The 23349-nt window shown below is 38.2% G+C and overlaps 2 protein-coding genes and 1 long non-coding RNA gene across 5 annotated transcripts in view; 1 reads left to right on the forward strand and 2 right to left on the reverse strand.

The window, feature by feature from the left end:
* The window catches only part of CCPG1 (cell cycle progression 1), a 29908-nt gene extending 25097 nt beyond the window's left edge, over positions 1–4811 (reverse strand). For 2 of the 3 annotated variants that reach the window (XM_068143871.1, XM_068143869.1), the window contains exons 1-2: positions 4707–4810; positions 1647–1718 (exon numbers count right to left, since the gene is read on the reverse strand). In XM_068143871.1, coding sequence (XP_067999972.1) covers positions 1647–1706 — 60 coding nt within the window. In that variant the 5' untranslated portion in view covers positions 1707–1718; positions 4707–4810. Of the gene's footprint in view, positions 1–1646; positions 1719–4706 lie in introns of all 3 variants that reach the window. The other variant, XM_068143870.1, reaches the window with a different exon arrangement.
* Positions 4812–6072: 1261 nt separating this feature from the next.
* Positions 6073–15747, reverse strand: DNAAF4 (dynein axonemal assembly factor 4). The gene is made up of 9 exons (XM_068143882.1): positions 15595–15747; positions 14904–15051; positions 14438–14571; positions 13475–13715; positions 12548–12693; positions 11814–11923; positions 10982–11135; positions 9866–9971; positions 6073–8666 (listed from the first exon to the last, which is right to left on the reverse strand). The coding sequence occupies exons 1-9, from the start codon at positions 15715–15717 to the stop codon at positions 8560–8562; spliced, it is 1269 nt and encodes a 422-aa protein (XP_067999983.1). The 5' UTR covers positions 15718–15747; the 3' UTR covers positions 6073–8559.
* Positions 15748–15840: 93 nt separating this feature from the next.
* On the forward strand, positions 15841–22320 carry LOC137443826 (uncharacterized). The gene is made up of 3 exons (XR_010987987.1): positions 15841–17160; positions 17679–17836; positions 22295–22320. It is a non-coding gene; the product is annotated as an uncharacterized lncRNA (long non-coding RNA).
* Positions 22321–23349: the final 1029 nt, after the last annotated feature.

Genomic DNA, 23349 nt, shown 5'->3' on the forward strand with positions numbered 1-23349 from the left:
AAAATGCTGGCATTCCTTTACTCACTGCAGCATCCCCTAGATTCCACTTGAGGCAAGAAACCTCAGGAAAACTTTGGCATCTTAGGCATGGAATAATTACATGTACTCTATAAAATTAATATCCCCAAAGGATTTCCAACCAGCCTGATTTCTGAAGACCTCTGAACCCCTGCATCTTTCCTTCTCTCAATGCAGAACAGCACACCACAGAAATTATTGTTTAAAATTGTGCAAGACCAACAGGCCTATGAGTATCCTTCTTTAAACTGCCTATGTATTCAGTAAGCAGAGCAAGGCAATACAAGATCAGATGCAGCAAATCTCACAGATACCTTTATGCCAGTTCTCAACCTCCTGAGCCTGGGTATTAACTCAAGAGACAGACTATTCCAGTCAAGAACAAAAGCAGTCAGTTAGGCACAAACTTTCTAATTTGCATGAGCCATTCTACTATTCCTGTCACTATTAACTTGTCTCTATCCTATTTCTTTCCAAATAGGACAGACAGAATGTAAGGACAGAATGCTGCTCCTTAACAGCAGCTACTGAAGCTAGGATCATATACTTCAGTGGTAGAAAAGACTTGGAAAAAAATCATGGAATCATTCCCTTCTGCATGAGGTATTTTTAATGACTGTAATTCCCAATTGTTTGGTTTAAGGTTTTGCTTGTAGCTTTTTTGTATTTGTTTGGGGGTTTTGGGTGTTTGTGGTGTTGTGGGTTTGGGTGGGGTTTTTTTGGGGGGGGAGGCTATTGTTGGTTTTGTCTGTTTTTTGGGGGGAGTGGTTTTTGAGGGTAGAAGACTGGAGAGAAAAGAATAAATATATTAGCAATAACTGACAAGTTACATTGGATGTTAATGTTTCCAGGAAAGATTGAAGAGAGAATAGGATCTCATTAAAATTCTAGCAATTCCTCAAAGTAAAACAGTTGCAGGGAAAAAAAAAATATTCTTTTAAGTAATAAAAATTCAACCAGCCATAGTAGTGGTTTGGCACTGGCTGGAGGCCAAATGCCCACCAAAGCTGCTCTATCACTCCCCTTCTTAGATGGATAGGGGAGAGAAGAAAATACAACAGAAGGTCTGTAATAAGACATAAGCAATTTTAACAATGTGAAGCATAAGCAAAGGCTGTGCACGGAAGCAAAAGCAAACAGTGATGTTATTCTCTACTTCCCATCAGCAGATGGTAGTCAGTTTCTCACGGGAAGCAGGGTTCAGATGCCATGGACAAATATCCCCACACTTTGTTCTTTCACTTAGTGTATATATGTGTGTGTGTGTACATATATATATATATCTGAGCTGACATCACATGGCATGGAACATGCCTTTGGCCAGTTTGGGTCAGCTGGTTCTGCTGCATCCCCTCCCAAGATCTTGCCCACCCCTCAGCATACTCTTGAGGCAGGAAAATACTGGAAAAGCACAGCCTGGGTGCTCCTTCAGCAGTAGCCAAAACAGTGTTATCAACACCCAGATACAGCACTGCAAAACACAGCACTAGAAAGATGTTCTGAGGAGAATTAACTCCACCTCACCCAAACCCAACGCAACAGTAAAAAATAGTAAAAGTTGAAAAATTATTTTACTGCATACAGCTAGTCTTAAACCAACAGAACTTTATTAACTTGAAATTGATTACCTCATGATTGATGACAGTCCAGCCACATGAGGAATCACTGTCACTGGAATTTTCAGACATTTTCAAAGCACACTGCAAGTAAAAGCAGATTCTTTTAACATGCAAGATACATTAATTTCACTGTTCTCTTGAAAAAAGTAAAGGGAAGCAGAAGAACCCAAATCATGTTATATAACACTACACTAACCTACACCTGTAATTTAAAAAATAAACAAAAACATTAAAAATAGTTTAGGGGGGGAAATATATTCTTTTGTATATTTCCCCAAAATATATTCTTTTGTACATATTTTCCTATCTTTGTAATACTTAGAGCAAATATGTCTTTGGTAGGTACTTATCCATTTTAGCCAGACAAAACGCTCTTAAGATTAGCTCAACCCCCCCCCATACACATGGCTAGCCAATAAATCTATAATGAAATTCAAAACTTGTCTGTAGCATCATTGTTTAAGACATGTTTCAGTAGATGAAGTAATTTCTGAACCATTACATGCACAGAAGCTACACTTTATTTAAGAACACCACCATGGGTTTTTTACAAAGAGATAAATTAGGATCTTTTGGACCTAATTCAACTATTAGGCAAAAAATGCTTCATGTTTCATTCACCTCTTTCAAGTACTCTCACATATAGTGATTCTGAAGAAAGCTGAGAGAGTACCTGGAGATTACAAAACCATGAAAACCTTAACGTACAAATTTTACTTGTTACAGTACTGCCACTTGACTTTGGTAGTTATTTTCAGATGATAGATGTCTGGCTTCAGACATATTTATCTTGGGGGGGGAATAAAAAAACCACCTTTCCCAAAATAGAACCATTTCTAGTCAGTTGTGTGTTACACTGCACATCCAACGTAATAAAGCAGGACAAGAAATCATGATTCAATAAATCTTCTATAAAATGACAATCAACCAAACACTGAGAATTTCAGACATCTGCTTTATTTCCCACATCTAGCTACTTCCAGTAAGAACCCAGAGAAAGGTACCTATCTGTTTAAATGCATTTACATTATTTACCAATCCTGTCTTCACTCTCTATTTGTTAACATGGAAAATAGCTACAAACCTTGAATCAGAACATGTAAATATGCCATTGTACCTAAAAATGTGCACAACAAAAAGCACAACTTCCAATTCCATTTAGCTTTCTAACAAAATAAACATTTGTCTCATATCTCTGCAGAATGGTAGTTAGTATTTTTTAATATATAATGCTTTTCCCCAATCAGTTTTGACTAATACATTTGAGGTTACTCTGTAAAAAAGACAATGGTGACAATCACAACCACAGCTGATAAAACAAATACACTCATTTATACTCAAATGAGGTATCAAATTTACAGAGAAACTGGACTGCCATTCATTATAAAGCCCTTATTTCCTTATGGCTGTCACTTTCCTTTAGATCTTTTTTCCCCCCTTGCCAGCTCTTTTCCTGGACTCTCAGCTAGGGAACATCAGGGTTGCAGTGGGGTAGGAAGATGGGAGTCTTTTGGTTTGGGTCTGTTGTTTTTCTTAACTCCTACTGCATTCAGTCAAACTTTTTTTTTTTTTTTTCAAATGTGTGTATACATATTCTTTAAAATCATACTTCTTCAGTCATCAGAATAACTGCCCAAATAGCAAAGGCTGCATTCCACAGTTCTCCTGAAATAACATCTGGTTGCTGTCATTAAGTTGTTTTGAATTTGACCAGGCATTCAACAACAGTACTCCTGTCAGAGGATGGCAATTACCAGCACCAGAACTTGCCACCTATCAGAAACGTTGCCTAGCTATGTTGCAAAACAGGCAACAGATACAAAACAAAGGAGGGGGGAAGGGAAAAAGATGGGGGGCCTTCTCACTACCTTTATCGACACTATTTTGCAAAAGAAAGTTATAGTTCCAGTTCTATACTCAAGTTTAAACTGCAAAGCCGATTCTAGGCCTACATATGTCCTATGTTCTCAGTGACATCCTCTTTTCAATTTCTACCTAGATAAATACTATTATATTTTCATAGTTCAACCTTTGTGCACTTCATGGGAGGGAGAGAGTGGTCAGGGAATCAGAACTATGAATTATTTTTCTAACTTTAGCAAAATGCAAAGCAGAACTCCAAGGTGTAAAAGTTTACAGCCATATGTATTGATCATGTAATACCAAGTTATCCTATAAATCTATATAAAAATAAATATCACATCCTACGTATCCACCGTGATGCAGAATAAATACCAGTCTCAAAAGAATAACCATTCCAATCTAAACAAACCTGGTAGTACAAGTGTCTTCAAAAAGGTATTCCTAGACTAAAAAACACATAAGTGTTGACAAAGATGAATAACAAGGCACCGATAGGAAACAGTGTTCTTTACAGTTTGCTGGGCTGTCATTCCAAGTAAAAAGTCACAGCTGTCTTCTACAGTAGCTTCTTTATTGCACATTAGAAATCAAAGAATGTTAGTGCTACTTCAAGGTTTTCATCCAAATCTATTATTTCTGCAATTTCTTCCTCAAAGTAACATTCTTCTTGATTAATATATTTGATTAATATATATATATATGAAGACTGTTTCCTTTCTACAATTTCCAGCGAGGCAAATGTAGCTTCTACAAGTCAATGCACCCCAAAGCCGGGAGACCCCTGCTCAACACCCATTGCTTCTCTCTCACCGGTGTTACTGCATCAGTAAGCGGCAGGGTGCCGTAACAGTTAAAACAATAACACCATTTATGAAACAGAACACCTTGCATCAGCCGGAGGGACTGAAGCAGATGATGAAAGAGAAGGAAGTTGGCAAACGCCAGCACCAGGACCTCGGCCAGGGTGAGGGCAGGCCGCCCGCGGTGCCCGCTTGGTCGCCACAGAGAGTCGCGGCCACCCCGCTGCGCCCCGGCTACTTGCTCCCTGCGACCAACAGCGGCTGCCTCAGTTTCGACGCCCCCAAGCTTTGCCCCGCTCCAGGCAAACCCTCCACACCCGCGCCCGCCGCGCTCCCCGGGAGGCTGCGGCGCACCGAGGCCAGCCCGGAAAACAACAGATGCCCCTGGGCCTGCCCCGCCGCCTACCTGAGCGCGGACCCCAGCGGGGCTCCGCACAGACGAGGGGCGGCCGGCTGTTGCAGCCGGTGACGCTGTTAAAAACAACCCCGGGCCGCCCGGGCCGCGCCTGCGCAGGGCGGCGTTCCGCGGCACCCTGGCGAGCGTAGTCCAGGCCCCGCCAGCGCCCGCCGGCCTCTCTCCTCTCGCCAACTACAGCGCCCAGAGTGCGCCGCGGCGGGCGGCCCGTCCCGCCCCGCCGGGCCCCCGGGGCTCCTGCTGCTATAGCAACGCCGCGCCGCCGAGCTCGGGCCGAGCGTCCGCGGCGCACCCACACAACAGCAGCCGGTAGGGACGAGCCGAGCTGGGACAGCAGCGCCGGGCTTGGCGTGCCTAAGCCCTGGACGGCCGATGGAGAGAAGGAGCTTCGTGGAGAGGAGGCGCGGGCGCAACTGGAGGGGGACGAGGGCTGCAGAGCGGGCCTGCGAGCCGCCCGGTGACAGGGCGTGTACATGAAGGAGCGAGCTCGGAGGCACCGACCGCGTGAGGAACGTTTTTTTCAGGTGTAGTCACAGCATCACAGAATCATAGAATGCACTGGGTTGGAAGGAACCCTTAAAGATCATCTACTCCAAGCCCCCTGCAGTGATCAGGAACATCCCGAAGTAGCTAACCAGCAACTGGACAGAAGCACACAAAATTAGACCGGTGGGGGCTGGAAGGGACCTCTTTAGATAACCTCGTCAACTCCCCGTGATAAAGCAGGGTCAGCTAGAGCAAGCTGCACAGGAAGGCCTCCTGGAGTGTTTGAAAGTCCAGAGGAGACTCCACAATCACTCTGGACAGTCTGTTCCAGTGCTTGGGCACCCTCAGTAGAAAGAATTTTTTCCTCATACTCAGGCAGAACAGACCTCATTAAATAAACAAAGCAAAGTCAGAATGCCTTACCTGATTTTTTTTTGTTTTGTTTTGTTTGTAAGCTAGCACCTTGGCTGTCTTCATCTCTTAGATGATTGAAAAGCACAGAAAAAAAAATATTTCATTGCACCTCTGAAGCTTGTTCAGCAAAACTAAGGGATGTACCTTATTCACTGCAGTTTTAGCACATGCTCATCAATATCACATTACAGCACTTTCCATGAATACTAAGTGGCTGTCATGTTTGTCTCCCTGCAGAGGGAAAAACAAACAAACAAACAAAACCACAAACAAACAAAAAACGCCCCAACATAAAAATGCATACATGTGAACACAACTGAGGAAGCCTTGGAAGTTTGTTTCTGTATAATGGAACTGGAAAATCCAAAAGAATGTAGCCCATTTGATGCCACATTTCTCAATCAGACCTAAACCCATATAACTTTCAAACACAATATTACAAATGTGGAACTCTGATTTTATTAAAAGAGTTAAGTGCAAGAGACACAGACCTGAATGCTTATTTGGCTTAATTAAAGTATTTTCTGGTTTTAAAACTTAAAAGTCAGTCTCCCCATTCCTATATGTCAGGACACATACCAACATAATGTATGTGACTTCGGTACGGTGTACACATCGCATCAGCTCAGGTACTGAAGTCAGAAGTTTAACGTCCATTTGCTCACAGTATAATCCAATTAAACAGGCAGGTACTGTTCATGCCATGCATGCTTGCTTCCTTAACATCTGAAGAAGGCACTCTTTCATAGCAGTGGGAAAACGTGCCTGTCTACATCAAAAATAGCCTTGAGTAGTAACAACACATTACTAGAATACAACTACCCTATGCAAACATTCACAGATCTTTCTAACAGGCTCTGGAACCAAAAGGGAAAATCAAGGACTACAAATCAACATCTGCTTCTTTGCATCTTCTTTTTGCCATTGCCAGCCTCTCCTCCTCAGCCCCACTCCCCCCCACAGAAAATTGCCTTATTTTGGCAAATATACCAGTGCCCTCAACTGAGGCACTGAAATTCCTGCATTGCCCTCCTTTCCAGGTGCTACACATATAGTATTCTCCTATTGCCATTCAGTAGGTACCTGTAGGAAAGAAGGAACAGCAGCTACTTCAGACATTTCTGACTCACTTCAGCACTCAAGGCTGTCAGTAAAGCAAATGGAAGCAGCACTGCCACCTTCTCCCTGTTCCAAAAGTGTAAAATTTACACAGAATAACATGTATCTGCATAATAAATATTTTCTTCTAAAGATAGAAATAAATAATAAGTGGTATTGAGGAGACAGACAGATGTGGAAAATTCATCAGTCCGCTAAACTGCTACTGAAAGGAGTGTAGTTGAAATGGTCACGATGTGGACAGAATGCCTCACACAACAGAACCACTTCAAGTCCAGTGTTTCAAGTTGTCACCATGTACTGTTTTTTTCTGGGACAGTTAAATTTCATCACAGTAGCTTTTATGGAGCTGTGTTTTGTATTTGTGCTGGAAACAGTGTTGATAGCACAGGGATGTTTTAGTTACTGCTGAGTAGTGCTTACACAAAGCCAAGGTCTTTTCTGCTCCTCCTACCACCCCACCAGCAAGTAGGCTGGGGATAAACAAGTTGGGAAGGGACACAGCTGGGACAGCTGACCCCAATTGACCAAAGTGGTGTTCTATACCATGTGACATGATCAGCATATAAAGCTGGGGAGGAATGAAGAGGGGAACATTCAGAGTGATGACATTCGTCTTCCCAAGTTAACCATTACATGTGATGTAACCCTGCTTCCCTAGGGATGGCTGAATACCTAGCTGCTGATGGGAAGTGATTAATTCATTCTTTTGCTTTCCTAATTAAATTGTCTTTATCTCAACACCAGAGTTTCCTCATTTTTCCCCTTTCCCCCATCTCATTGGGGCTAAACCAGGACATGTGGCAATACAAATGCTAACACATACATAAAAATAATACCATTCTATATTACATTCTTCCACAATCCAAACCAACAACTGCAGGACTTCAAAGCACAGTGTTATGCTTCACAACATTTTACAACACTTAGAGCCTCATCAGGATGGTCCCTTGTATGAGAAGCTTTAATTGCTTGTATGTCTGAGATACTGGTCCATGTCAACAAAGTACAAATGAAAATACCAGCTCAATAAAAATACATATTCTCTTATAAATAACAATATTTTGGATTTAGAATACGCTTTACAGCCACGCCATAAGCTAATTAATTGTAGCAGGATGGAGGAAGTAAGTCACATTCACTAACAGGACAAATTATCACAGGATTAATGTACCACTACACTACAACACCACACTATAGGTTTATAATTCTTCCAATTACTTTGTTGGTTCAGCCCAAACAAATATTTCAAAATAGTCTGAAAACATTCAATATACCTTAATGGTAAAAAGAATGTTCTGCACAATGCAAAATCTACCTCTGTCCTTTCAAGTGGAGGTTTTCCAGACTGAATGCCTGAATTAGAGTATCTAAATTCACTCTTTTAGTTTCAGATATGCCAAACACTGTGAACAACAAGAACAGAGAAAACATATAACCTGTATAACATAACTTTCAGCTTTGGTGGAGAACAGAAAGATAGGAAGTTAACAACAGTTGACGGAAGTGACTGAAACTCTTTAAACTCCCATTGTCTAGATTCAGTAACTATTTCCAGACAAATATTGTTTTCATTTAGTAACTTTAAATCAAGTATCAAAAGCACATTTTAATATTCAACCCACCAATGTTTCACAGAAAGAAAAATACGAAAACTTTGTATCAAAACTATATCATATATCTAATATTGTACACAATCTTTTACCAACTTTGTAGGTGTTCTGAGTGAAACAAACATGACTAGTTAACAATATATTGAAGAGAGCTAAAACTTCTTCTGATGCCCTCAAGAGGCATCCCTCTCAAAAAGTTTCTCTTTATTCTATTAAGAATCTTGTGTTCCTTGAATTAGGCATCGAATCTTCTCAGCATCTTTTCCTATTGCTTCATTTTCAGGATCAATCTTCAGAGCTGCTTCATAATCCTGGAGACCTAATACAGACACGTTAATGTCAAGCAACTAACTGGAAATAACTGTTCCCTAGTCATATGCATAACTTAATGACTTTGAATTTGCTATTGAGCAAGATGGAATCAAAATCACATTAGGTTTAAATTTTGTCAGTAAATACATTTATATTTTGTTTCTATTATTTTACAACACATCAGTGGAGATGTTTTGTATATACATTTTCATTTACTGAAACATGAAAACACAGACTCTGAATACACACACACACATATACATACACACACTTATGTCTGACTGAGAAGAGTGTTCAAAAGTGTACCACAAACGAGAAAAAAACTGACAGAATGAAACTGCATAAAAACACAAAAAAAACCCCACAAACAAATATAAGGTTTCCAAGTGCAAATGAGCTGTAAGGAAATGATAAAGGGATTCACAGGTAGGAAAATGTAACCAATGTGAAAAGCTTAGTGTATTTCAACATCAAACTTGGAATATTCTTCACTTTCTATTATGGACTTGTACATTTGCTTTACAAAACTAAACTGATTCTTAAAGAACTCGGTAGGGGCACTGCTAATTCAGATGTTTTCACACAAATCACACATACCTGATGAAACACTCTACTCATCAATATGGGATTCATACATTATTTTACAAAGATAAGCTATTAGGCACTTCACAGGCAAATATTTTACAAAAATTTCAGGTTATTTTAAGTTAATTTGTTCTATAGTTGGAAATACTGTAAAAATAATCTCAAAATAAAACATTGCATCATGAACAACAAAACCAGTGTGCAGTTTAGTTGCATATCAGTTTGCATCCTACATTTGAACACTTCCCATGCAAATACCTCATCTCTGACCTCCGTTATGAACAGAAAGACTGACCCGGGAGACAAAACATAAATACAAAACTCCCTAAAGCCTTTTCCTCAATGGAAAAAAATGACTTGTACTCCTTCAATCAATTTTCTTAAAATTTGTAGAGATTTTTCAAGTGGAATTGCAATTAGTCAGTAAACAAATAAATAAATAGAATTTTAAAATAAACAGTTAATGTAAAAGCTCATAGAAAAAGAGCAACAAATTGCATAAGCCTCCTTTAATGTTCCTCCTGTAAAAATAAAGGTGTGAGCAGTCTCATTTTGCTAATGAGAAGTACTTGCATGTCACCATAAATCCATGCACATGTTTTCATAAAATCAAGGTCTCACCTTCGGTATATAATTCCAGCTGACAAAATGCTGTTCCACGTCTTACATACGCTTTTACTCGAGCACTCTTGTTATCAGGAACAGGTGGTGTCAGCAGTTCTAGTGCCTTTACAAGTGAAAATACACAAAATATTTAGAGGTAGGTTTTCCACAATTGGTTTTTTTTTCTCATTTACACACTTCTCTCACCTAATTACTATTACTATACAGTAACATAATAACTACTCAAATAGAAGTAGAGAATAGCTATTCAAATTTAACTCTACAGCTTGCAAATCTAATCCTTCAAATTCTTATCTGTTACCCCACTGTTCACTAAATACAGTTCCATTGCCATAGCTAAAAGCTGACAAATACTGTGTGAAGTGTTTATTACAGTCAAATAACATATTCTGTTTTCATATATGACATTACATCCCATGTTACCAAAATATAAGTAAATAAAAAAGGAGCCTTAAAAAGCATATGTTGTAGTAGTAGTTACTGGTGGGAAAAAAAAAAGTTTCAAGCCTCAAGTAGTTATTAGTTCAAAAACCCAGTAATTATGGGAAAACTTTCTCCAAATTATTCAGGTTCCATTTGAGCTCATTCCTCTCTCACTGCAGAAATAATGGAACCTAAATCATCATGACAATATACCCCTTCATTAAAAATGATGGTTTGTTGGGAGATTTGTCATGTATCATTGTCATCACCACCACATTTAATTTTTAATTCCCACCAAATGAAGTCACTACAAATTAATGCAAAAGGTCTCTGTGTTTTTCCTTTGTTTCTAAGTTGCCTTTTTCCTTTTTTTTTTGAAGTGTATATATTGCTACAATATTTTATCTGTAAAGAAATGTATACTCAGTCAACATATGAGCGTTCATCCCATGTGTGTGGAAGAATGGTTTGGGGTTTATTTTGTTGTTATTTTGTTTACAATTTCTGAAAGTTCTTTAATCAATCACTATCTAATTTTCAATATTCCCCCATGGCTTCAATAAATCAATTTTTAATTTTAAAAGCTTGAATTGCACTATTAAGTATTTTACAGATCTGCTAGACAGAAGCATCAAGTAATAAATCACAGTCATGTATAAAATGACAATCTAAGAAGCTACATACTTATACCTTTGAGGAATCTTCAATAGTTTTATGTAAATTTCTCAGTTTAAGATGGCAAGCAGCACGATTCAGATACAGCAGGGGAAGCTTATTGTTCAGCCGTATTGCGAGGTTATATGCATTTACAGCTGCAAGGTAGTTTCCTGTTGCAAACATTTTGCTAAGTATAAAACAAAAAGTGAAGTATGTTCTTTAAACAAGGTGCTAAATCACAAAATGAACAGCTACATATTGCTAACAATTCCTATGTGAAAAATTGAAGTTTTAGCAACCTATCCTTGAAAATGGCCATTTATGGCCTTTTCCAAGAACAACATAGATAAAGTTCAGTCCAACTGGTTGCTGACGATATTGGACAAGACACAACAAAAATAGTCACTGCTTAAAAGCAACGAAGAGCAGCAAGAGGTGGACACATCTACGTACACACAAGACTAATTTTGGAAGCTCTGTATAAAAACTGGCTAACACAGCTATATAAACACACCAGTATTTTTATCAAATTCCTAAAGTTTGTTTTAGACTGATGTTGCATGTCTCAATAAAAAATACAAATGAATGGAAATTCAGCTAGGTATAATATTGCACTGACTTAATTGTCCTCACAGAAGAATAAGTATTATGGGTTCACAATAATTTGGTCCATCACATGTTTCAGCAATGGCATCTCATGACTTTATCAGATTCAAACCCCATAAGCTGTCAATAAATTCTCTACTATGTAGACATTCGCCATCTGTGTCTAGGATAAATAAAAAATATCAAAACTAAGCAAAGGACACATACTATACAGCTCATGCTTAATTTTAAATACATGTTCAAATGGAATCTAACTTACTTTCCTTTGTCTTTTAACCAGTCTGGATTCTTCTCCTCTTCTTTTAAGTCTTCCAGCTCAGAGAAATCAGCACTTACTGTTCTTCGAGCTTCTGCCTGTTTATGTAGCCACTGTAAATATACACATGCAAGTATTACTTCTGAAGGAAAATCTGAGTCAAATCTCAGATTGGACTGAGACTTTGCTTTCATCTTTTCACTCACTTCTATCAGAAGAATTCTGTTTGCCATGCATGTTGTATAGGGAAAAATATCGGTATGTTTCCCCAGATATTTTATTACTATATGAGAACTAAGGTTGCTGCATCGCTAATATTTTTGTTTGTTTGTTTGTTTTGGAACCTCCTAAATGACTCTGTGCTCTTTCAATATAGCTCAGAAGAGTTAACTGTGAACATATTTTTAAGAAGACAGAAGTTAAAGAATCTTAAATATAACAGAAGACATTTCAAATTTTGTATTTTAAAGGATTAAATTAATATTACTGCGTTTTTTTTTTCTTTTACCCTTCCCAAAATAAAAGGAACATGCTGTTGATTATTTTCCACAATTACATGCATATAAAAAGTTGTGGTTTGTTTTTTTTTTAATCTTAATTTAAATCAGACTGTCTTCTTTGGAACATAAGAATATTACACAGGTAATATTTCTGTCAACTTACTGAATACACAGTAAATAATCCACCACCTTGGAAGACAACAGAAGCATTATACTAAACCAGAGAGCAATCCTTACCTCCTCCTCTTCTGCAACACGAGATTCTCGCAGAGGTGTGGGAAAAACTCGTGCTGTAAATCTGGTTTTGATTGTAGCAGCAGATCGAGGAGCTGGTAACTGTTCTTCCTTTGACTTTTCTGAAAACATACTATGGGAACCATGACCTATGAAAAAGAATTGGGAGTACTGAAAATGAAAAATTAAGCAAAAGAGATTTTTTCTCATTTTCTACCAAGGTCCAAAGTACAACTAATTAATAAATACTACACTTTAGAACTAAAGTTCTGACATCCTGAGAAAGGTTTAGACTTGTTATTTTGAAGGGAGCATTCAAAAAAAGTTTGTTCTTGCTGTATCATGCCATCTATTTACTGGCCACACTATCTGTCACAAATTAACAACTCCACTTAGACCACTATCTCTGTCAACACCCTTTATCATTCTCTGACAGGGCAACTGCAAGAACTGAAACTAACCTTACTGAAATAAAAAAAAAAAAAAAAAAAAAAAAAAAAGCAAACAGAATCAACAATAAAATTGTAAGTATTTTCAATTGGCTAAGTTCCCTGAATTGGCTCTCTGTAGGGCCAAGTCATGGGTCAGAGAGAGAGAAAGGAGATTGCACAATTCTGTCAAATCCAGCACCTAGGAACATGGTACCATAAACTCTACCCTCAAAAAGTCTGCATTACACTGTCAGAAAGGATTTCTGCTTTAGTCTTATAAAGCTTAGAAAAAAACCTGCCTTCATATATTCAAACTTAAACAAGACTTAAAAATTCACAAGCTCAATAAACTGTCTGAAAATAAAGACACTAAAATGACTGTAAACTAAAAGAATTAGCTCAGTATGGTTAAGACATATAAATGAAGAATCAGAAATATCTAAGAATAAAGTTTAAGCAACACTTTAAGGAATTATAACATATACTTCAATAATACAACCTTTAGTAGGTTTGAGTCTGGTCTTAGAAGTTTCCTCAGTAGGCATTCTGGATTTGTTCATTTTTCCCTTTTTCTTCTCATTAAACTGCTGTACTTCTTGATGTAGTTCCCCTTCTTTTTGGACTATATTCTGCTCCTCAGTTTCTTTTTGCTGTTTTTTCCACAACTCCAACTCCTTAGTAACCCTCTGCCTCTCCTTTTCTTTCAGATTTTCAATTCTTTTTCTTTCTGCTTCTTCTAGCTGTTTGAATGATAAATCTATGAGATACATAACATCTGAAAATAGTAAAACAACTAAGTAAAAGTTACCCTTATTTTCACAATTTCATATTCCAAGCATAGGCAGAACAGGTACAATATTGCTACTAAGAAAGTCATGTAACTGCAGTTCATTTTGGTTGAACTTGCATATGAAATCTTAACATTTCATTATAGACTTAAATAAACCACAACCTTCTTAACACAAAGTGACTGGAGTTTTTATTCACATAAAAATTCTGAAGAAAATAACATTTCTTAAAGTACAAAACAACACAGGACAAAGACACACACACAAAAGGCAATGAATAGCAAGTGTGATGCAAAACAAAGCAATGAATAAACAAGTTTAGGGGCTTTTTTTCATCAGTATTTGTGACAGTGCTAAATGACTAAACACTTGCTCTGATGCAAAGGCCACAAAAGATTCGTTTTGCCTCATTAATGTAATCTCCTTTCAAATGACAAAACTCTGATCACCAAAAATTTTCTTTAGTATTACTAATGGGAAATGACAATTTCTAAGTATGCTTTCCTTATATTTTTGATATTAGGGAATAGGTATGCTTTCAGTACAAAGAAATACCGAAGTTCTCCACCACTATAATAAAAATTCTATACTTTTCATAATTTTTAAGTTACATTTAACCAAGAAGATGTAATTGCTTAGATGTATACATATTGTGGAGTTCCTTCTAAGCTTACCTTGATTGTGGCCTCCAAAGCGTATTTTTTGTGTTCCTGTTTTGTAATTTTTCTTGCTTCTGTCTCCTCTTTTGCCTTTTTCTGGGCTTGTACAACAGCATTCTGTCTTAGATATTGCAGTTTCTCCTTGCTCGCTTTAAAAATAAATAAATAAATAACCACCAAAAATTATTCCAGCAACTTAGCCTTGAAGTTCTACTGTCATAATTACCATATTCATAAGACTGGATTCTTCAGGAGTTGCTTACACACAAAAGAAATGCAAGTTTTAACAGGAAACATTGGGGGTTTGCACACTAGAGCCAGTAGATTTTACCCTTTTTCACGTACTTTCTACTTTTAACAATGATCAGCGAAGTCCAACCTAGATATCTAGCAGCAGAACTTTCACATTGCTTACAATAGCAAAGTTCTGGGACAGTTTTGGTTTCTCACCTACAATCTACTTTCACAGCAGAGAACTTACCATTTGCTAGAGTTAGGGAATCCCACATGGCCACTTCTTTTTTATACAAAGTGAAGAAAATGATCCCATTTTCAATCTTTGCAGTGCTATTTGTGTCATCAATAGGAGCATATAAAAAAGCTTCAAACAAAAAAGGAGGGATGCTTACCTATAAAAATACAATGTCTGATTTACAATTCTTAATACCACACATTCAAAATAGTAGATGCATACAGTACAACACAAGAAACATACACTACTGACAAAACAAATTTGCTAAGTATGCAGCATAGAGGTGTTATATTTTATTAGACTATAAAAATGAGATTGAAAAAAATTGTTTATTCAGCATGCACACGAAGCCAGAGACATCACATTTAGAATTGTTCATAATATAAGCAAATGTGTGTAATTCAAGCCACTTTTGAAAGAAAAAGCAGTTGGCACCTGTTGAGTAGCAAGAGTATTATTATGGATAACAATAGTAAAGCCATAATCTCTACTGTTACAAGTATTTAACAGCCTGTAATATACAGAGGGAGAGTACAGATTAAGTATTAGAACAGATTATAAACTCGAGAGCCTTGACATGGTGTATCAAGCGTGTGCATTTTCACACAGCTATGAAGTAACGCCAAGGCACAGGCTCATGGGCACGACAGAGCTCAAGGCGGCACAGCCACAGCACCACAGAAAGTTCGTGCCGCCCCACCTTCAAGTACTGATCAGTACAGAAGATGTTGGCGGGGCTGACCCGAAGGCCGCGCAACAGCAGCGAGAGGTAGACGGTGGAGCTAGTCTGCCGCCAGCTGTACTCCCGCAGCCACACCGGCATAGCTGCACCTGTTACTACGGGCGCTCCACTGCCGTTACCAGGGGCAGCAGCTTCCGGTGCCAGCACTTCCGGCCCCACCGTCCTGCCCCCGGAAGGCGCTGCAGCTCCCACCCCCGGCCTTGGCCAATGGCGTCTGTACAGGGCAGGGCCGATCCCCGAAGAGTAAGGCAGGAGGCGGCTGCTTGCCCATTGCCGGGTACGGTGCTGCTGGACTGGGGTTGCCGCGACCCGCCCATTCCCCTTCCCTTCCGAGTAACACGGCGGCAGTGGCGCGATCTGCGATGCGCCAGGGGAGGCGGAAGAGCGACTGTGCAGCGGTGTTTCGAGTGCCTTGGGAATAGGAGCCGGCCCTGCCGGGGAGCGGTCCGCCGCATTCGGCCCATCTGCTGACAACAGGCAGCCGCAGTCCTACCGAGCCTGCCGCCGGCCCTGACCGCTACGGAACCGAACGCGCACCCAGGGCTCCCCATCCCGCCGTGCCGCCCGTGGCGGGCGAGAAAGTGGAGTGCGGAACCCCAGCTAACGGCGGAGCGGTGCAGGAGCCAGTAAGGGTAAAACAGCTGTTCCTGGGGCTCACAGTTAACAGCGCAGGAAATTAAGCACAGAATCACCTAATTGTTTCGGTTGGAAGAGAGCTGTAAGATCATCGAAACAACCGTTAACCCAGTAGTGCCAGGTCACCACTAAACCATGTCCCCTCAGCACCGCACCTACACAGCTTTTCAATCCCTCTAGGCATGGGGACTCCACCAAGTCCCTGGGCAGCCTGTTCCAGGGTTTGACAACCCTTTTGGTGGAGAAATTTTTCATAATACCCAACTTAAACCTACTCGGGCATAATTTGAGGCAATATCCTTTTGTCCTGTCAGTTTGTTGCTTAGGAGAACAGAAGACTGACTCACCTGACTACAACCTCCTTTCAGATAGTTGTAGAGGGCAAACATACAGTACCTTTTGACTTTCTAAAACTTCAAGAGATCAGTTGAGAGAACTATTGCAGATGCTGCCTCACTGACTTGCTAAGATACAGTGAACATAAGGCACTGCTCTGGTTTTCATCACTCACACCTAAGGAGAGTAGGAAGGAGTGCAGCTCTTATTACCCAAATACATTTCCATAAAGAAGCCACTATTATTTTGAGAGTCTCTGGTAAAAATTACTAAGAGCTGAGGACTGATTTAGCAATGCACTGAGACTTCCAGCTGCCCTCTGAGAATTATTAGGTCATATTGGCAGCCCCATGCTATTCCCTCAGAATACTGTCTATTTCATGGGTTTAACCAAAAACTCAAAAGAGGTGATTTGCACATTGTTATTCAACCTTCCTCAAACACACAGGAACACTATCTGCCAAAATAAAGTCGTCTATACGGAAAGCAAGCAACTGCCTCTGGGGATTATGGGTTGAAAGGCAAGCTCAGCATATTTTTATAAACATTCAGGTATGTTTACGTTCTTCAAAAATATATAAAGATAGGACTGTTTGGAGGGAAAAAATGCAGAAGAAAGTCTAGTTTCCCCCCAACCCCCCTTTTTTTTAAATACAACCAAAAAAATCTGAATTTAGCATGTACACATATTAGCTAAGATTCCTGCTGTGTATCACTGAAGATTTAATTACATTCTGTCTACATTCCAAAGTAATGTTCAAATGATACTGGCACCTTTTAAATAATGCATATATATATATATGAAATTAGGTAGCAGAGAGGGTTAATTTTTGTTTAGAGCAAGAAATCCGTTGCAACTGGTATGATTTCTGTGTTGTTGTCCACCCTCACCCACATTATTATCATCTGAATTAATGACTGCATGGACTGGAATCTGACAATTGAATTAAATTTCAAGAGCATTCAAAAGTATAAAAGGAAAGAGAGTTATGTAGAAGTCAAAATGCTTCAGGTGTTTTGGGCACATGTGACTTACTTTTTTTCTAACCTTTCATGATATATGTTTTCAGACTTATGGTAGGATCTGCACCATGGCATAAGGAGCTTTGCTGTAACCTGCAGCAGAAGAAGATGAGACTTGTGGTTTATAGTTCTGAACCTAGACTTAAAATCATGATGTCTTCATAAACAGACTGCTAACAGTCTAGGAAGCTGTAAGAGAAAATAAGTAAGTAAATAAAACCTGAGGAAAGATTCTCCCTCTGAGAACAAAAATCTTCCTGTTTCTTTCAAATCTGCTTTATGTTACCTTTATTTAGTAGCTTAGTTGTCTGCATTGTAAGACAAACTTCAGGCAAGTACAGAAAAGGAAGAAAGAAGGAAGTTCTAAACATCCCTTCTGTGCTGTTGAGGTTGTTTTATAGACCTTCTTCCACTCTTAAGAGATGGTTTTTTTTCCTAGACTCTTAGATTGCTTACATTTCCTTTGCATAGCTTTATCTTCCTTGCTGACCTCCAAAGCTTTCCTAGTTCTATTACATTGAAAATTGAGAGGCCAGAACTGCACACAAGAGTCTAAATCCTACTTGTCTGCTTCCTATGTGAAGTAATGGCAGAGTTGGGTATTTGAGGGGATAGTGTTTTGTCTTAATGCAGAATGTTCCAGTAGCAGCATTGACCACAATGATTATAATACAATAGTAACTCAAAATCTCCTACCACTCCAGAATGCAGCTGTAGTCATCCAGAATGCATCCTTCAGTTTTGGAGAGTTCATTCACAGATCATAGAAGTCTTAGATCTGTTGAGTACTGGTCTGTCTTGGTCATCCAGGTGTCACTTTTAGTTTAAGCACAGAGAATATACTGAAATGAAGCAGCTTATTATTTATTCCTGCCAGAAAGAACACATTACATATACACACTTTACAAGACAGGACATGGTTATGGGTATCCATGTTTGGTGTTCTTCAGTTACACAAAACAGTTCCAATATATTAACAAAAAAGCTTACTTATTTAAAAGCTTCATCTCCATTGCAGAGCTATTTCACTTGCAGACAACACAGCAAAGGTCACTAACTTCTATGTCAAAGTAGCAGATTTAGCTGCTAAATGACACAAAAAAGACTGAGCAAGTACTTAAAAGTCTTGTACCAATGTCTGCAGAAACACCACCTATTGTCACATACATCCCCTCATTGTTATCTCATTTGGATAAACAAATTATTTGCCAATCAAAAGCGCAAGAAACTTTGGTTTTTTTACATCTCCTTTCACCACAGTCTCATCTCCTGTGCTATGAAGGATGGAGATTTATATTCCAGACAAATTTTAGTAATATTACTAATACTCTGGACCATTCAGCTCCCAATACATACATGTCCTCCAGGGGTCCTTTCACTTGTAATGGCTTCAGAAGCTTTACTATGTGGGGAAAACAAAAATAAACCCTTTATATAGTATAGATTTTCTTATCTTTAATAAATAGGTTTTTTCCTCCCATTCTTCCTAATTCTCTCTCATGCATCTAAAATTTTCAAGAAAAGTAGGAACATTTTATGAAATGTTATTTATTCCAAAAAAACTGTTTTGCATGCAGTTTGAGACCACTCTTACCAGTTGCTTTTAAAGATTACTGTTAAGGTACTAATTTGGTATGTGTTAGTTCTGGCATTTCAACAAACACAAATACCTTAGTAGTAATTTTATAAATTAGAATAAATTAATCTTTGCATAATCTCTTCCCAAGTACAGAAAGCTCTAAAAGATCTATTCAGCCAAATGGTGCCAGAGCCTTCCCTCCTATCCTGTAAGAAAGAAATGGGTCTTATGGTGCAAGACTTCTTCTCATCTTCCTTGAAGTTACTTCAGATTACTGCCTTTACACAACAATGGACCTCTGCAAGAGGCAGAAGCTATTTTTTCTGCTCAACACAACCACAGCCTGCTTCTCATATTATTATGCCTATCAAAATGCATTCTCGCAAGTAAAACATTAGAAGAGTTAATTTAGGCATCTTCATAAAATCAATTAGCAACTTCCCCACAAAAATTATCTTTATTTTAAAAGAAACTGAAACCAGGTAACAGAAAGCAACAGTTACATACAGGGCTGGACAAAATATACCATATACATTTTCCAAGAATGCTTGAATCAGATTCCGATTTATGTTTTTCTAAAAGGTAAAACATCACATCATTGTTAACAAAAAATGTGAATGTCAACAATCCTAATCAGCTTATATTTTGCACTGTTTGGATGGCAGCAGATTGGTAACTTGCCTTTTTTGATTCATCTTTAACACTGAAAGAAGTATGTGGACAAAAAAACCCAAGCAACCAAAACAAACAAAAAAAGGGCCCTAAAGAACAGTGAGCATCTGCTGTAGAGGCCATGTACAAAAACTTGGAGGGCAGACTGTCTCTTAAGTAAAAAAATCCTCAACATGTCCATAGTATTTCACATTTCAGAAAAAAAGTAGCAAGTAAAAAAAGGGTTTTGTTTAAATTTTCAAAGAAACCTATCAAAAGCCTGCCCTACTTCAATGATACAGAAGTTCAAATTTAGACCATCCTTTAGAGCACAAGTACATGGGAATAGACACAACATCTCTCATGACCCCAGTCCTGAGGTGTCTCTGGTACAGCAATTCCTGAATTACAGTGCATAAACCTCCAAGTAGAAAGGTGGAGTGGGATGAAAAATTATTTTGAGATAGTCTGAACATGAAAAGGAAAACTAAACATGTATGGCAAACAATACAAAAATAAGTATTCCCTATGACAGTGTAATAAGCCATTTTGGAATCAGCAAATTAAGGGTGACATTGAAAACTTTAAGCTATAGGCAGCATTTCTGAGGGGCTGAACACCATCCCGAATTAATTACCTCAGAACTGATGACACACAACACTAGGGCACTAAAGGGACCCTTTATTTCCATATAAAGCATAAGCCAACAAGTCAGGGGAGGACAATACAAAGAAGCGAATGTGCATAACTCAAGGTGTAGTGTAGGAGTTATATTGCCTTAAAAGTTCTACTAAGTACACTTAATTTTCCAATTTTAAGGAAGAGTCTATTCTAATATAGAAAGCTTCAGACAAAACTTAGCAATTGCAGAACAACTTTAAAATACATCAGTTCTACATCCTCCAGAATATATCTAATCGCATCCAATAGATTAGAAAAATTACATGTTTTAGAAACCAAGTGCTGGAATAGAATTTTCACACCCATGAGCTTATTACCAAATGTTCAACCCATTTGTCAGTCGATAATATTAAGAAATTCATACTAACTGTTACGGCAAAAATATGACAATGCACCTAAGTGCTGCATGTTCTGAAAGGTAGTCAGTTTTAGTTACCATGAAATGCTACCATCTATCATACCTCATTCTATGCAAGATACCATGCCAGCTACCAATCCATAAACAATGTTTCACATACTTCATAGAGTAGCTTAAAACACATCGTGATATGAAATAATTTGTATTACATAGTAATTTAATCCCTAGCCACAGGGTTAATGTTGGACAAAGTCTGGAAACTTCTTTCCAATTTGAATTACATACATTAACTTTGCCACACACCACAGCACTAATGCATGTATTACTTCAGACATGCTCTAATTTAAAATCAAAACAAAAGTTGTTGCAAAAATACATGTCACCAATGTGGAACACATTCAAGATTGTATAAAAAGTACTGAACTGATATCCCAAAACAGGTATATTTAAGCAGTACATAAGGAAAGATTAGTTTTAATATGAAACAGTCATTTAAGTCACATACAACATGATAAGAAGCATTACTTCCTTTTTAAAAAATGTTACACCAATACTTTTACTGCCAGGCAATGTTTACTTATAATGAAAGGGACCTACTTAAAGCAAATGTGTTATTGTATTAAATTGGAATCAAGACAAATATTAAAAAGGTGCTGTATTGTAACACCACTGATTTTGTAAACATCACAAACCGTAAGAAGCATTTCACTTGTAAATATCACAGGCCCTGAACTGCAAACACTTTGAAGCGTTGACTGTGTGCATGCAGTTCCACTGATTTTGTTAATTCTCACATGCTTGAGGTTAAGCCTGGAAAACGTGATGACAAAACTGGCTCTTGGATTAAAAATTTGAGAGGTCAAAGTATATTCTTCTTTGAGCAGCCACTAAAATGATTTTGTTTTAAACAGAACAAATTTTATTACTATTCTCTAATCTCTTTCATCTGAAGATCTCAAATAATAGCTGTCTAAACACTCTCAGGAAGTGTTAGCTTGACCTTCTGAAAAAAAGAGATAGAGGCATGAACAGTTAATCTGCTTGTCTCAAGTTATGGAAGGGATCAGTCAGAAAGCCAGAAACAGGATTTTTGGTATCTACGCTCTAGCCTATAGGCAGCACCGTTGTTCACCCGATTAAACAAATATTTTAAAGACCAAATTGCATATTTCTCATTTAAAACTAGTCTCTGGAAGAAAAAGAAAACAAAACCAAAACAAACCCCTTCCAAAAAAACCAAACAAACCCAAACCACACACACCACAACCGAGCAACCCACCCAAAAACCAACAAACCAACCAAAAAACCCCAACCAACCAAAACCACACAAACACACACACACCCCCCCCAAGTATTAAGGACTGTTCAATCCAGTTTATGCCTATTTATTTCAGCCTAAGAGAAAGAAAAAGAAAAGGAAAATGAAGAAAGAAAAAAAAACACCAATAACCAAAAAAAACCCACCACCACCAAAAAACCTACCAACCAACCAACCAAAAAGAAACATTCTGAGCAATATAGCCTGCATTTCTGATCCTGACAAGGAGCTATTTGAAAAGGACACGCATTTCCTACAGAAACGTTAAGGTTTGTAAGATTTACAATATCTTTGCAGTGTTTTTGGTGTGCAGCACCAGTACAGTCTAAATCACAAGTAATGAAAGAAGCACATGATAGTTCAATACCAACTGTTTCATGTAGAGTATTACAAAAAAACTTCACCTATTCTAATTAGCCCTCCCTCCCACCCACCCTTCTATAACTAACTTCTAATTCTAACCAGCTGACATCTTCCTAGAATCTTACTAACAAAACATGATTGTTTTTCCTGTGCATACTTGAACTACTACTAGTCAATACATGCAGAGAAAAACAAAGTATAACTCTATCTCTAGACAAACAGTCCAGGTATGCCAAGAGCATATCAGCAGGGCAAGTGTATTGGCTGGATGACTTCTGGAGATCATAATCAGTCATATCTCTATGATCAGTGTGATAACAAGTTTGGGTTTATCAGGTTTCCTTTATTATTATTTTATATAATTGGCATTTACTAATGCCTTCAATATGTAGGTTAATAAATGCAGAAAATTTACTGGGTTACAAACACAACATAGTGCCAGTTTAGAAAAACTGAAATTGTTAGAATAAATTTTACAAGTAGACAGTTTAAGGCCTTAGAAAATGATACTACCTTACAAAATGATACAGTAGATTTTAAAGTTTGTAAATTCTAATGTCTTGCTAGTTAATACAGAATTTGCCTAACTTCATGTAGGGTTGAGAAAGAGATTAAGAAATACATAGCTATTTTAAATACAATGTTGGCTCAAAAATGTTAAAATGATAATTGGACTTCTGAGAACAAATGCCCCAACATCTTCTCGTAACAGGCAAGGGGTGTAGGAGTGGGAAAGGTATTGCGAACAGCACACTCGGGTAACAGTAT

The sequence above is a fragment of the Melanerpes formicivorus genome, unplaced genomic scaffold (genome assembly GCF_026170545.1).
Source record: "Melanerpes formicivorus ecotype bairdi unplaced genomic scaffold, bMelFor1.0.p_v2 SCAF_10, whole genome shotgun sequence".
NCBI classification, from domain to species: domain Eukaryota; kingdom Metazoa; phylum Chordata; class Aves; order Piciformes; family Picidae; genus Melanerpes; species Melanerpes formicivorus.

Bases quoted from the DNA above. Each gene is read 5' to 3' on its own strand.
- DNAAF4 (XM_068143882.1), bottom strand. From the start codon at position 15,717: ATGCCGGTGTGGCTGCGGGAGTACAGCTGGCGGCAGACTAGCTCCACC. The intron at 14,572-14,903 runs GTAAGTTCTCTG...TTATTTTTAAAG, and splicing joins TTCCCTAACTCTAGCAAATG to CGAGCAAGGAGAAACTGCAA. The intron at 9,972-10,981 runs GTATAAGTATGT...TCACTTGTAAAG, and splicing joins CTATTGAAGATTCCTCAAAG to GCACTAGAACTGCTGACACC.